General features: G+C 35.6%; 1 protein-coding gene across 1 annotated transcript in view; it reads left to right on the forward strand.

Annotated features, from left to right (window-relative positions):
* The window catches only part of LOC577675 (glycogen phosphorylase, brain form), a 29605-nt gene extending 24205 nt beyond the window's left edge, over window positions 1–5400 (forward strand). The window contains exons 19-20 of the mRNA XM_030998532.1: window positions 234–300; window positions 1000–5400. Coding sequence (XP_030854392.1) covers window positions 234–300; window positions 1000–1161 — 229 coding nt within the window. The 3' untranslated portion in view covers window positions 1162–5400. The remainder of the gene's footprint in view (window positions 1–233; window positions 301–999) is intronic.
* Window positions 5401–12853: the final 7453 nt, after the last annotated feature.

Genomic DNA, 12853 nt, shown 5'->3' on the forward strand with positions numbered 1-12853 from the left:
TGCCAAAGCTTTAAATATTGACTCATGAATAAACATGAATTCTTTGAATGGGTTCTGTGAGCAAGAAATCATTTAAGTATATACCGTATTTCTCACCCTAACTCTGTATGTAGTCCAATTGAAAGACTTATACTTATCATATTTGTAGTCCCCATGTTTTTTTAAAATTGTAGCCCCTGGCCAGTAAAAGATGTGTTGGGTCTCAATGCTATTTTCTGTTTCATCTTTATCAGGTACATGCTTCTAGCTGATTTTGAGTCCTACCTCGCAGCACAGAGCCGTGTCAGTGAGCTCTTCACTGTAAGTACCCTCAACTTATATCATAAATTAATTACTAGCATTTAAATTTGAGGTACCGGTATTTTCATTGTTTCATTGTGAAATTAGATATAACAGCGCTTTAGTGGGAATAAACATGGTAATGCAAGTACAGTGTACTAGTTTCTGTTTTATGAGCAAAGAAGTGGGTCTTAATGGGTGTCATGAGTTCGATGAGCCCTTGAAACCCATCAGGAATGGGTTTTCCTGAGCAAAGATATTTGTCTTAGCCCAAAATAGTCCAAATAAAGTCCAAATAAAGTTTAAAAGTACTACATTTGAATTTCAGGATCTACAAAAGTGGACTCATCAGTGATTCCTGTGAAACCCTGCATGAAATATTAATAAATACATGATGATTCATACATTTCGTCCTTGTTTTCACGAAGCGACGGTAGTGAGGAAAATCGTAACGCAAAGTGAATGCAATTTTTTTTTCACTACCGTCACTTCGTGAAAACAGCGACGATTTGTACTATGTCCATCCAGTTCTGAGCTACACCCCAAATACCAATATTCCAAATGAAAGCTTAGAGTTAGACAGAATATGGTTATGATTTATAGAACTGAATACTTTCTGTATTATCATTTAGAATGGCAATTCTTCACTTATTTCTTTGAAATGCATCTATTGAAACCAGGAGAGAGAGTTATGGTATTCCATTTCATTTGCATTCACAGAAACCCAGGGAATGGACAATGAAGTGCATACACAACATCGCATCTTCTGGTAAGTTCTCCAGCGACCGTACCATCGGGGAGTACGCTAAAGACATCTGGGACGTCCAACCCAACCCAGTCAAGCTTCCCGACCCTCATGAGGAGCCAGTAAGGAAGGCTTAACCAGGAGGGTCCTAAAGCTGGCCAGCCTATAGGCTTCTTGGTTGTATAGTATAGAATCAAATCTAATGCAGTATAAAAACCACCTGAGTGTAGTTGATATCTTGCAAGCACCGTGTTATTGCATTCATAGTGATCACTGATATAAACAATTATTGAATTGTGTGCAAATTGGCACTTCCCTTGTGTGCAAAATTGATCATTGTTGGATATATTCTTATTGTTGTGCTTAAAACCATGCAAGCAATATATATCTATATTCATTGTTAGTTGAATGTGAACTGCCAAACCTATCAGTGTCTATATTTATAATCAATAACCAATTCAAATCTAGATACATGTTTTCTGTAGGATATCAAAATGATTTAAACTTGATACCACATAGTGGTGAGTAACATCATATTGAATTGAAAACAATGTTCTGTTGAGTTTAGGAATTTATCAATAGAATATAATTTAGGATGATCTATTACATTATACAGCACTGCACATATTTTATAGTACCTTTTGGGACCATGGCAGATGCTTTTAAAAGTTTTGTTGAAGTACTAAAGTGGATAGAAAATGGGATATTGTCTGTTGGAGAAATCTCACATTAATCAGTTTTGATACTTAAAGTTTATTTACTTTGGTTCTGTATAATTATAGTAACCAAAATGTTTAATGTGTGGGGGAGAAAAAACCTATTGCAGTGAACATATATGAGATGAAAACCAAATATATACACACGCATCTTGTTTTTAGAAAACAACAATAAAGGTGTGTAGATTATTTTTTGATCAAGATTTAGTCTGTGTCTAATCTATCAGAGTGTGCAAAGAGGATTCATATTTCTGTAACCCTTTTGAGGTATGTTAAACATAGAGTTAGGAGGAAGAGAATCCAAAGTCTAGTTTATTTGCTGCATGGTGTTATAGCCAGTAAAAACTCTCTACCAATTCCTTCCTCACAAAAGTATATAAGAATATGATCATACTTAAAAAGAAATGGTGTATTTTTAAACCTTCTTACCCATACTAGTGGCATGACAGTGTGACGTGACATACAGTGGCCATCTCCTAAAGAGAGTCACCTACCCTTAAACGAAAGAACCTATCATCTTTTATGATGCCCATATATATTTGACATGGTACATGTACATGAAGTTTCTATGTAATAGTTACGCAATGTGATCAATGTTGTCTTTGTTCTATTGTAGTTTTAAACCCCTAGGGTTCTTGAATTTCAATGTAGAAATGAGGCTATTTTTACTATTTTGGGGGTGTATTTTTGATAGAATGTTCGCACTTGGCTTGGCTACCAGGTGGCAAGTCCAAGGTATTCATTTTGTGTCCTTTATGTTTAGAAGATGAACAAAGATAACTCATTGTTTTACTTGATACTTCATCGGATCCAAGGACTACCATTCTCATACAATTATCATGTATACTAAAATTGGTGATGTGAATGGAAACGTTTAGGACCAGTACCTCGGACTCACTCTGATACTTAACCACAATGATTCCCTTGGTAGTACCGAAGTGAACTCTTTCTATATCATGGCTGGTTAATTAGTTGATCTTATTACATTATGCTATACATTGAATGCTGTGCTGATTGTTACTGAGTATCAATTGAAGCTACATTTACTCAAAGATATTGCTATTTTAGTTCTGGCAGTGATACCCTCCATTTCAAAGCTATCTAAGGATCCAATACCAAGTCCTGTATGAATTTAAGGGTTATATTCTTGGTCTACCTATAAGCCGACCTGAGTTTTACCCAAGTTTTTGTTTGTTTTTGTTTGTGGTACTGTTGAGCATCAGTTTGGACTTAGATGTCTAGATCATCTAACTCACAGACAGAATGCAGTTAAGGCCCATAAGTGAAGACTTTTGGATTTTAATTCAAAGCATTTAAACAAAAATGCCCGTTAAAAAGATGTAGCCTATTACTATTTTTTTTATTTTGTTCACTTGAAAGAAGTTCATGTATTGAATGGCAAATATTTTTTTTAGACTATACATAGACATTAACTAGTGACTGAAATTTGGTTTCTTTTATTTCTATTTCGTGCTGTAACAGCCCATTGACATGTGCTTCCAGTTATATTTTGCTACAGAGAAAATCATCTCACTCAATAATACTGAATATTCCTCAATTTTCATTGGTTTTCAAGAATACAGATTCAGATGTATAGAGCAGTTTTGGAATGATCTTGTGATCCTCTTATTGTGTTTTTGAAACATGTTGAGCGCTGAAATCATTAAGAAATTGTAATTCTTTTGTTTCAATCCATAATAGATTCTGTATTATGTATCAGAGTAAAGTTCCCTTGTATGTGATAAGGGTAATTGTTGTGTATTGGTGCATCATATTGAAGTGAGATACAATTACTATCGAGATTGAAAGATCATATTTATGTAAATTACAGTGTTGTTATGACTGTTTGCTGATAAAGTACCTTGATGCTGAATGGAATTATGCAAAATGATTTCAGCTCCTATATATTACCAAGAGAGTTTTAAGATCCATAGAGCAATGCGAAAGAATTGTCTTGTTCCGTTTCAGATTTTGTATTGAATGTAAATGTTGGCCTATGTCAATTGCATAGCAATCCATAGCGATAATAATTTAATTTTCTGAGGTATTATAACTTCATAAATCATATTTTCTATGTTCAGCTTTTTGTTGCATGCAGTTTGGTGATCAAATTTTCATTGTGTATTGATATTTGATATATCCTCTATTACTTCATTATAGTTGTTGAAAATCCACATGGTAGAATTTTCTGTTAAATAATTTGTACTTCTTCCATCTATATAATTTGTATTTTCTTTTTCATGACAACATAAAATGGCAGTTTTCACCGAGATTTGCAATGCAGTTGGAGTGAAATCAGGTACCATGACATATCTTTGGTCTGATAAAAAACCTTAATGAATTTTTTTTTTTACTACTATTATACAGTAGGCTAACGGTTGCAACATGTGAGAGAGTGGATTGGGGAGTCCTGAAAAGGACTGTCGGTAATCTTTCTTGTCTTGAGTGTGTGTGTGTAGTCCTGAAACTACTATTACTACTATTACTCTTGTTTCTTCATGAGTGAAATGTCTTCATTTCATCCATGATTAAAAAAGAAAAAACTTAGACTTTTCATTTGGTAACATCTCATTTGATTTTGTTACTGATAGAGCTTTCCTATTGAAACTTATCAATCATTGGAGTATTGAAATAGTTAATTGCAATGGATACTATTATCTATATATAGTAGTGTATCACTTTGATGAATATATGTTTCTTGTAATATCTTATTTGTTTGAATATGAAGACGTTTGATTTTTGTTTATTGACTGTTATGGTGCATTAATAGCAAAAATCGATCAATGTATTTGGACATGTCATCTGCTAGTAGTTATCTTCCACCACAGAATGTCATCATAGAGAATATCAATAGTTTAAGGGACAATTCAGACCAATACTTATTCCTGGAATGAAAAGTCAGCAAACAGATTTAACAATTGTGAGGGTATAACAATCTTTCTGTGTCAGATTGTTAAATTTTGGTTGTAGGTTAAATACTATATTACTTCCTGAAAGGTTTGTTTGAATGAGAAATTCAAACTTGTTTTTTTAAGTTTAGCATTCATCAAATTAGGGAATGATTTAGCTGTGTAAAGAGAATGAAAAGCCAACTGTGGGTAAACTGGGCAGTCATGTATCTAATGTAGGATAACAATCCCATCCATGGGAGAACTTGGATTCTGTGGAGCAATCTTTGGCCCATATCCCACTTAAATTTAAACCCGACTTGTGTCCATAATCTGGTTTTACAAAAGGTTTTACAAAAGGTTTTACAGAGGTCTAAGGTTCCCCATTAAGATTGATCATAGACTATGGGTTGGGTTTAACTTGATTAGTATAATACATACCTTGCATGTTTGCAGTTCAGTGATAAATGTACAACTTGTTGACATAAATACTTGAACTATATAGAGAAAAATTTGATACAGTTGTGGAATGATGATATAGCTATATAATTTTCAAAGGATGAAGCATGAAGTGGATTAGATTCTGATTATATTTTGGTATGCTTGTGTGTTTTACAGTACTGCTTGTGAACCCATTGGTAGATTCAAAATAGAAAAAAAAGAAACACTTTTTAATTCAATACTACTTCTGGATTGCAGTCAACGTTTATGGTAGGATTTCAATATGATTTGTTGACTAAATACCAATAAATTCAATAACTTCCTAGCAAAAGTAGAAACCTGTGGTTTCATTTACATGTAATAAGTGTGCATTATATTTAGTTTAAGATCATCCCTATCCAACCCCCTTGCTCATACTATCTTGTTATATCAGGCAAATATCCACACATTTTACATACATGGACATCTGGCATGTTTTTCAGTCATCAATACATAGGCAAACAGGTATGGCAGCGCTCTTACTATGGACTTTTAGATTTGCACGACGAGAATTTGGACTGCTACACGAGACAAGTTTTTAAGGCAATGTGACGTCCTTTTAAGGCACTGGCAGTGCCTTAAAAGGAAGTCACATGTAGCAGTCCACGTTCTCGTCATGCAAATCTAAAAGTCCCTGTTCTCATTCTCTTCTCTCTCTCCCCCCCCCCCCCCTGTCACACATAAGCATGTTATGTCAAGTAGTATGCATAACATTTGAATACACCTGGCAACCATATGATTCAAGAGCAACTGTTGTTCAAGAAGTATGCATAAAATAGAATACATTAGTAAACGGGTATGGCAGCCCTCTTTCTCTCTCTTTCTCTCTCTATCCAATAGCGTGTGTCCAAAAAGTGACGATTTTCGAATTTACCCCAAATTTGCCTGTACACCCTTTTTGGGATCAAACGGGGTTCCATACGATTCTGAGACACTTTGGGACATTCACGATGAGGAAACAAAGAAGATTGAAAATATTCATTTTTTGGCAAAAATGATGAGCTAACCCCTTGCCATTTTTCTCAAAAAGTGACGATTTTCGAATTTCCCCCAAATTTGCCTTAACAACCTTTTTGGGATCAAACGGGGATCCATACAATTCTGAGACACTTTGGGACATTCCAGATGAGGAAACAAAGAAGATTGAAAATATTCATTTTTTGGCAAAAATGATGAGCTAACCCCTTGCCATTTTTGTCAAAAAGTGACGATTTTCGAATTTTCCCCCAATTTGCCTTAACGCCCTTTTTTGGATCAAATGGAGATCCATACAATTCTGAGACACTTTGGGACATTCCAGGTGAGGAAACAAAGAAGATTGAAAATATTCATTTTTTGGCAAAAATGATGAGCTAACCCCTTGCCATTTTTTTCAAAAAGTGACGATTTTCGAATTTCCCCCAAATTTGCCTTAACGCCCTTTTTGGGATCAAACGGGGTTCCATACGATTCTGAGACACTTTGGCACATTCCAGATGAGGAAACAAAGAAGATTGAAAATATTCATTTTTTGGCAAAAATGATGCCATTTTTGTCAAAAAGTGACGATTTTCGAATTTCCCCCATATTTGCCTTAACACCCTTTTTGTGATCAAACGGGGTTCCATACGATTCTGAGACACTTTGGGACATTCACGATGAGGAAACAAAGAAGATTGAAAATATTCATTTTTTGGCAAAAATGATGAGCTAACCCCTTGCCATTTTTCTCAAAAAGTGACGATTTTCGAATTTCCCCCAAATTTGCCTTAACAACCTTTTTGGGATCAAACGGGATCCATACAATTCTGAGACACTTTGGGACATTCCAGATGAGGAAATAAAGAAGATTGAAAATATTCAATTTTTGGCAAAAACGATGAGCTAACCCCTAGCCATTTTTGTCAAAAAGTGACGATTTTCGAATTTCCCCTGAAATTGCCTTAACGCCCTTTTTTGGATCAAATGGAGAGCCATACAATTCTGAGACACTTTGGGACATTCACGATGAGGAAACAAAGAAGATTGAAAATATTCATTTTTTGGCAAAAATGATGAGCTAACCCCTTGCCATTTTTCTCAAAAAGTGACGATTTTCGAATTTCCCCCAAATTTGCCTTAACAACCTTTTTTGGGATCAAACGGGGATCCATACAATTCTGAGACACTTTGCGACATTCCAGATGAGGAAACAAAGAAGATTGAAAATATTCATTTTTTGGCAAAAATGATGAGCTAACCCCTTGCCATTTTTGTCAAAAAGTGACGATTTTCGAATTTTCCCCAAATTTGCCTTAACAACCTTTTTGGGATCAAACGGGGATCCATACAATTCTGAGACACTTTGGCACATTCCAGATGAGGAAACAAAGAAGATTTAAAATATTTATTTTTTGGCAAAAATGATGCCATTTTTGTCAATAAGTGGCGATTTTCGAATTTCCCCCAAATTTGCCTTAACACCCTTTTTTTGATCAAACGGGGTTCCGTACGATTCTGAGACACTTTGGCACATTCCAGATGAGGAAACAAAGAAGATTTAAAATATTTATTTTTTGGCAAAAATGATGCCATTTTTGTCAAAAAGTGACGATTTTCGAATTTCCCCCAAATTTGCCTTAACAACCTTTTTGGGATCAAACGGGGATCCATACAATTCTGAGACACTTTGGGACATTCCAGATGAAGAAATAAAGAAGATTGAAAATATTCAATTTTTGGCAAAAATGATGAGCTAACCCCTTGCCATTTTTCTCAAAAAGTTACGATTTTCGAATTTCCCCCAGATTTGCCATAACAACCTTTTTGGGATCAAACGGGGATCCATACAATTCTGAGACACTTTGGAACATTCCAGATGAGGAAACAAAGAAGATTGAAAATATTCATTTTTTGGCAAAAATGATGAGCTAACCCCTTGCCATTTTTCTCAAAAAGTGACGATTTTCGAATTTCCCCCAAATTTGCCTTAACGCCCTTTTTGGGATCAAACGGGGTTCCATACGATTCTGAGACACTTTGGGACATTCCAGATGAGGAAACAAAGAAGTTTTAAAATATTTGGTTTTTGGCAAAAATGATGCCATTTTTGTCAAAAAGTGACGATTTTCGAATTTCCCCCATATTTGCCTTAACACCCTTTTTGGGATCAAACGGGGTTCCATACGATTCTGAGACACTTTGGGACATTCACGATGAGGAAACAAAGAAGATTGAAAATATTCATTTTTTGGCAAAAATGATGAGCTAACCCCTTGCCATTTTTCTCAAAAAGTGACGATTTTCGAATTTCCCCCAAAATTGCCTTAACGCCCTTTTTTGGATCAAATGGAGATCCATACAATTCTGAGACACTTTGGGACATTCACGATGAGGAAACAAAGAAGATTGAAAATATTCATTTTTTTGGCAAAAATGATGAGCTAACCCCTTGCCATTTTTTTCAAAAAGTGACGATTTTCGAATTTCCCCCAAATTTGCCTTAACGCCCTTTTTGGGATCAAACGGGGTTCCATACGATTCTGAGACACTTTGGCACATTCCAGATGAGGAAACAAAGAAGATTGAAAATATTCATTTTTTGGCAAAAATGATGCCATTTTTGTCAAAAAGTGACGATTTTCGAATTTCCCCCATATTTGCCTTAACACCCTTTTGGTGATCAAACGGGGTTCCATACGATTCTGAGACACTTTGGGACATTCACGATGAGGAAACAAAGAAGATTGAAAATATTCATTTTTTGGCAAAAATGATGAGCTAACCCCTTGCCATTTTTGTCAAAAAGTGACGATTTTCGAATTTCCCCCATATTTGCCTTAACAACCTTTTTGGGATCAAACGGGGATCCATACAATTCTGAGACACTTTGCGACATTCCAGATGAGGAAACAAAGAAGATTGAAAATATTTATTTTTTGGCAAAAATGATGCCATTTTTGTCAATAAGTGGCGATTTTCGAATTTCCCCCAAATTTGCCTTAACACCCTTTTTTTTGATCAAACGGGGTTCCGTACGATTCTGAGACACTTTGGCAGATTCCAGATGAGGAAATAAAGAAGATTGAAAATATTCATTTTTTGGCAAAAACGATGAGCTAACCACTTGCCATTTTTGTCAAAAAGTGACGATTTTCGAATTTCCCCTAAATTTGCCTTAACGCCCTTTTTTTAATCAAACGGGGTTCCATACAATTCTGAGACACTTTGGGACATTCCAGATGAGGAAACAAAGAAGATTGAAAATATTCATTTTTTGGCAAAAATGATGAGCTAACCCCTTGCCATTTTTCTCAAAAAGTGACGATTTGCGAATTTCCCCCAGATTTGCCATAACAACCTTTTTGGGATCAAACGGGGATCCATACAATTCTGAGACACTTTGGGACATTCCAGATGAGGAAACAAAGAAGATTGAAAATATTCATTTTTTGGCAAAAATGATGAGCTAACCCCTTGCCATTTTTCTCAAAAAGTGACGATTTTCGAATTTCCCCCAAATTTGCCTTAACGCCCTTTTTGGGATCAAACGGGGTTCCATACGATTCTGAGACACTTTGGGACATTCCAGATGAGGAAACAAAGAAGTTTTAAAATATTTGGTTTTTGGCAAAAATGATACCATTTTTGTCAAAAAGTGACGATTTTCGAATTTCCCCCATATTTGCCTTAACACCCTTTTTGGGATCAAACGGGGTTCCATACGATTCTGAGACACTTTGGGACATTCACGATGAGGAAACAAAGAAGATTGAAAATATTCATTTTTTGGCAAAAATGATGAGCTAACCCCTTGCCATTTTTCTCAAAAAGTGACGATTTTCGAATTTCCCCCAAAATTGCCTTAACAACCTTTTTGGGATCAAACGGGGATCCATACAATTCTGAGACACTTTGGGACATTCCAGATGAGGAAACAAAGAAGATTGAAAATATTCATTTTTTGGCAAAAATGATGAGCTAACCCCTTGCCATTTTTGTCAAAAAGTGACAATTTTCGAATTTCCCCCAAATTTGCCTTAACGCCCTTTTTTGGATCAAATGGAGATCTATACAATTCTGAGACACTTTGGGACATTCACGATGAGGAAACAAAGAAGATTGAAAATATTCATTTTTTGGCAAAAATGATGAGCTAACCCCTTGCCATTTTTCTCAAAAAGTGACGATTTGCGAATTTCCCCCAGATTTGCCATAACAACCTTTTTGGGATCAAACGGGGATCCATACAATTCTGAGACACTTTGGGACATTCCAGATGAGGAAACAAAGAAGATTGAAAATATTCATTTTTTGGCAAAAATGATGAGCTAACCCCTTGCCATTTTTCTCAAAAAGTGACGATTTTCGAATTTCCCCCAAATTTGCCTTAACGCCCTTTTTGGGATCAAACGGGGTTCCATACGATTCTGAGACACTTTGGGACATTCCAGATGAGGAAACAAAGAAGTTTTAAAATATTTGGTTTTTGGCAAAAATGATACCATTTTTGTCAAAAAGTGACGATTTTCGAATTTCCCCCATATTTGCCTTAACACCCTTTTTGGGATCAAACGGGGTTCCATACGATTCTGAGACACTTTGGGACATTCACGATGAGGAAACAAAGAAGATTGAAAATATTCATTTTTTGGCAAAAATGATGAGCTAACCCCTTGCCATTTTTCTCAAAAAGTGACGATTTTCGAATTTCCCCCAAAATTGCCTTAACAACCTTTTTGGGATCAAACGGGGATCCATACAATTCTGAGACACTTTGGGACATTCCAGATGAGGAAACAAAGAAGATTGAAAATATTCATTTTTTGGCAAAAATGATGAGCTAACCCCTTGCCATTTTTGTCAAAAAGTGACAATTTTCGAATTTCCCCCAAATTTGCCTTAACGCCCTTTTTTGGATCAAATGGAGATCTATGCAATTCTGAGACACTTTGGGACATTCACGATGAGGAAACAAAGAAGATTGAAAATATTCATTTTTTGGCAAAAATGATGAGCTAACCCCTTGCCATTTTTTTCAAAAAGTGACGATTTTCGAATTTCCCCCAAATTTGCCTTAACGCCCTTTTTGGGATCAAACGGGGTTCCATACGATTCTGAGACACTTTGGCACATTCCAGATGAGGAAACAAAGAAGATTGAAAATATTCATTTTTTGGCAAAAATGATGCCATTTTTGTCAAAAAGTGACGATTTTCGAATTTCCCCCATATTTGCCTTAACACCCTTTTTGTGATCAAACGGGGTTCCATACGATTCTGAGACACTTTGGGACATTCACGATGAGGAAACAAAGAAGATTGAAAATATTCATTTTTTGGCAAAAATGATGAGCTAACCCCTAGCCATTTTTGTCAAAAAGTGACGATTTTCGAATTTCCCCTGAAATTGCCTTAACGCCCTTTTTTGGATCAAATGGAGAGCCATACAATTCTGAGACACTTTGGGACATTCACGATGAGGAAACAAAGAAGATTGAAAATATTCATTTTTTGGCAAAAATGATGAGCTAACCCCTTGCCATTTTTCTCAAAAAGTGACGATTTTTGAATTTCCCCCAAATTTGCCTTAACAACCTTTTTGGGATCAAATGGAGATCCATACAATTCTGAGACACTTTGGGACATTCCAGATGAGGAAATGAAGAAGATTGAAAATATTCATTTTTTGGCAAAAATGATGCCATTTTTGTCAATAAGTGGCGATTTTCGAATTTCCCCGAAATTTGCCTTAACACCCTTTTTTTGATCAAACGGGGTTCCGTACGATTCTGAGACACTTTGGCACATTCCAGATGAGGAAACAAAGAAGATTTAAAATATTTATTTTTTGGCAAAAATGATGCCATTTTTGTCAAAAAGTGACGATTTTCGAATTTCCCCCATATTTGCCTTTACACCCTTTTTGTGATCAAACGGGGTTCCATACGATTCTGAGACACTTTGGGACATTCCAGATGAGGAAACAAAGAAGATTGAAAATATTCATTTTTTGGCAAAAATGATGAGCTAACCCCTTGCCATTTTTCTCAAAAAGTGACGATTTTCGAATTTCCCCCAAATTTGCCTTAACAACCTTTTTGGGATCAAACGGGGATCCATACAATTCTGAGACACTTTGGGACATTCCAGATGAGGAAATAAAGAAGATTGAAAATATTCAATTTTTGGCAAAAACGATGAGCTAACCCCTAGCCATTTTTGTCAAAAAGTGACGATTTTCGAATTTCCCCTGAAATTGCCTTAACGCCCTTTTTTGGATCAAATGGAGAGCCATACAATTCTGAGACACTTTGGGACATTCACGATGAGGAAACAAAGAAGATTGAAAATATTCATTTTTTGGCAAAAATGATGAGCTAACCCCTTGCCATTTTTCTCAAAAAGTGACGATTTTCGAATTTCCCCCAAATTTGCCTTAACAACCTTTTTTGGGATCAAACGGGGATCCATACAATTCTGAGACACTTTGCGACATTCCAGATGAGGAAACAAAGAAGATTGAAAATATTTATTTTTTGGCAAAAATGATGCCATTTTTGTCAATAAGTGGCGATTTTCGAATTTCCCCCAAATTTGCCTTAACACCCTTTTTTTGATCAAACGGGGTTCCGTACGATTCTGAGACACTTTGGCACATTCCAGATGAGGAAACAAAGAAGATTTAAAATATTTATTTTTTGGCAAAAATGATGCCATTTTTGTCAAAAAGTGACGATTTTCGAATTTCCCCCATATTTGCCTTTACACCCTTTTTGTGATCAAACG

Source organism: Strongylocentrotus purpuratus, unplaced genomic scaffold (genome assembly GCF_000002235.5).
Source record: "Strongylocentrotus purpuratus isolate Spur 01 unplaced genomic scaffold, Spur_5.0 spur5_scaffold_5, whole genome shotgun sequence".
Taxonomy (NCBI): Eukaryota; Metazoa; Echinodermata; class Echinoidea; order Camarodonta; family Strongylocentrotidae; genus Strongylocentrotus; species Strongylocentrotus purpuratus.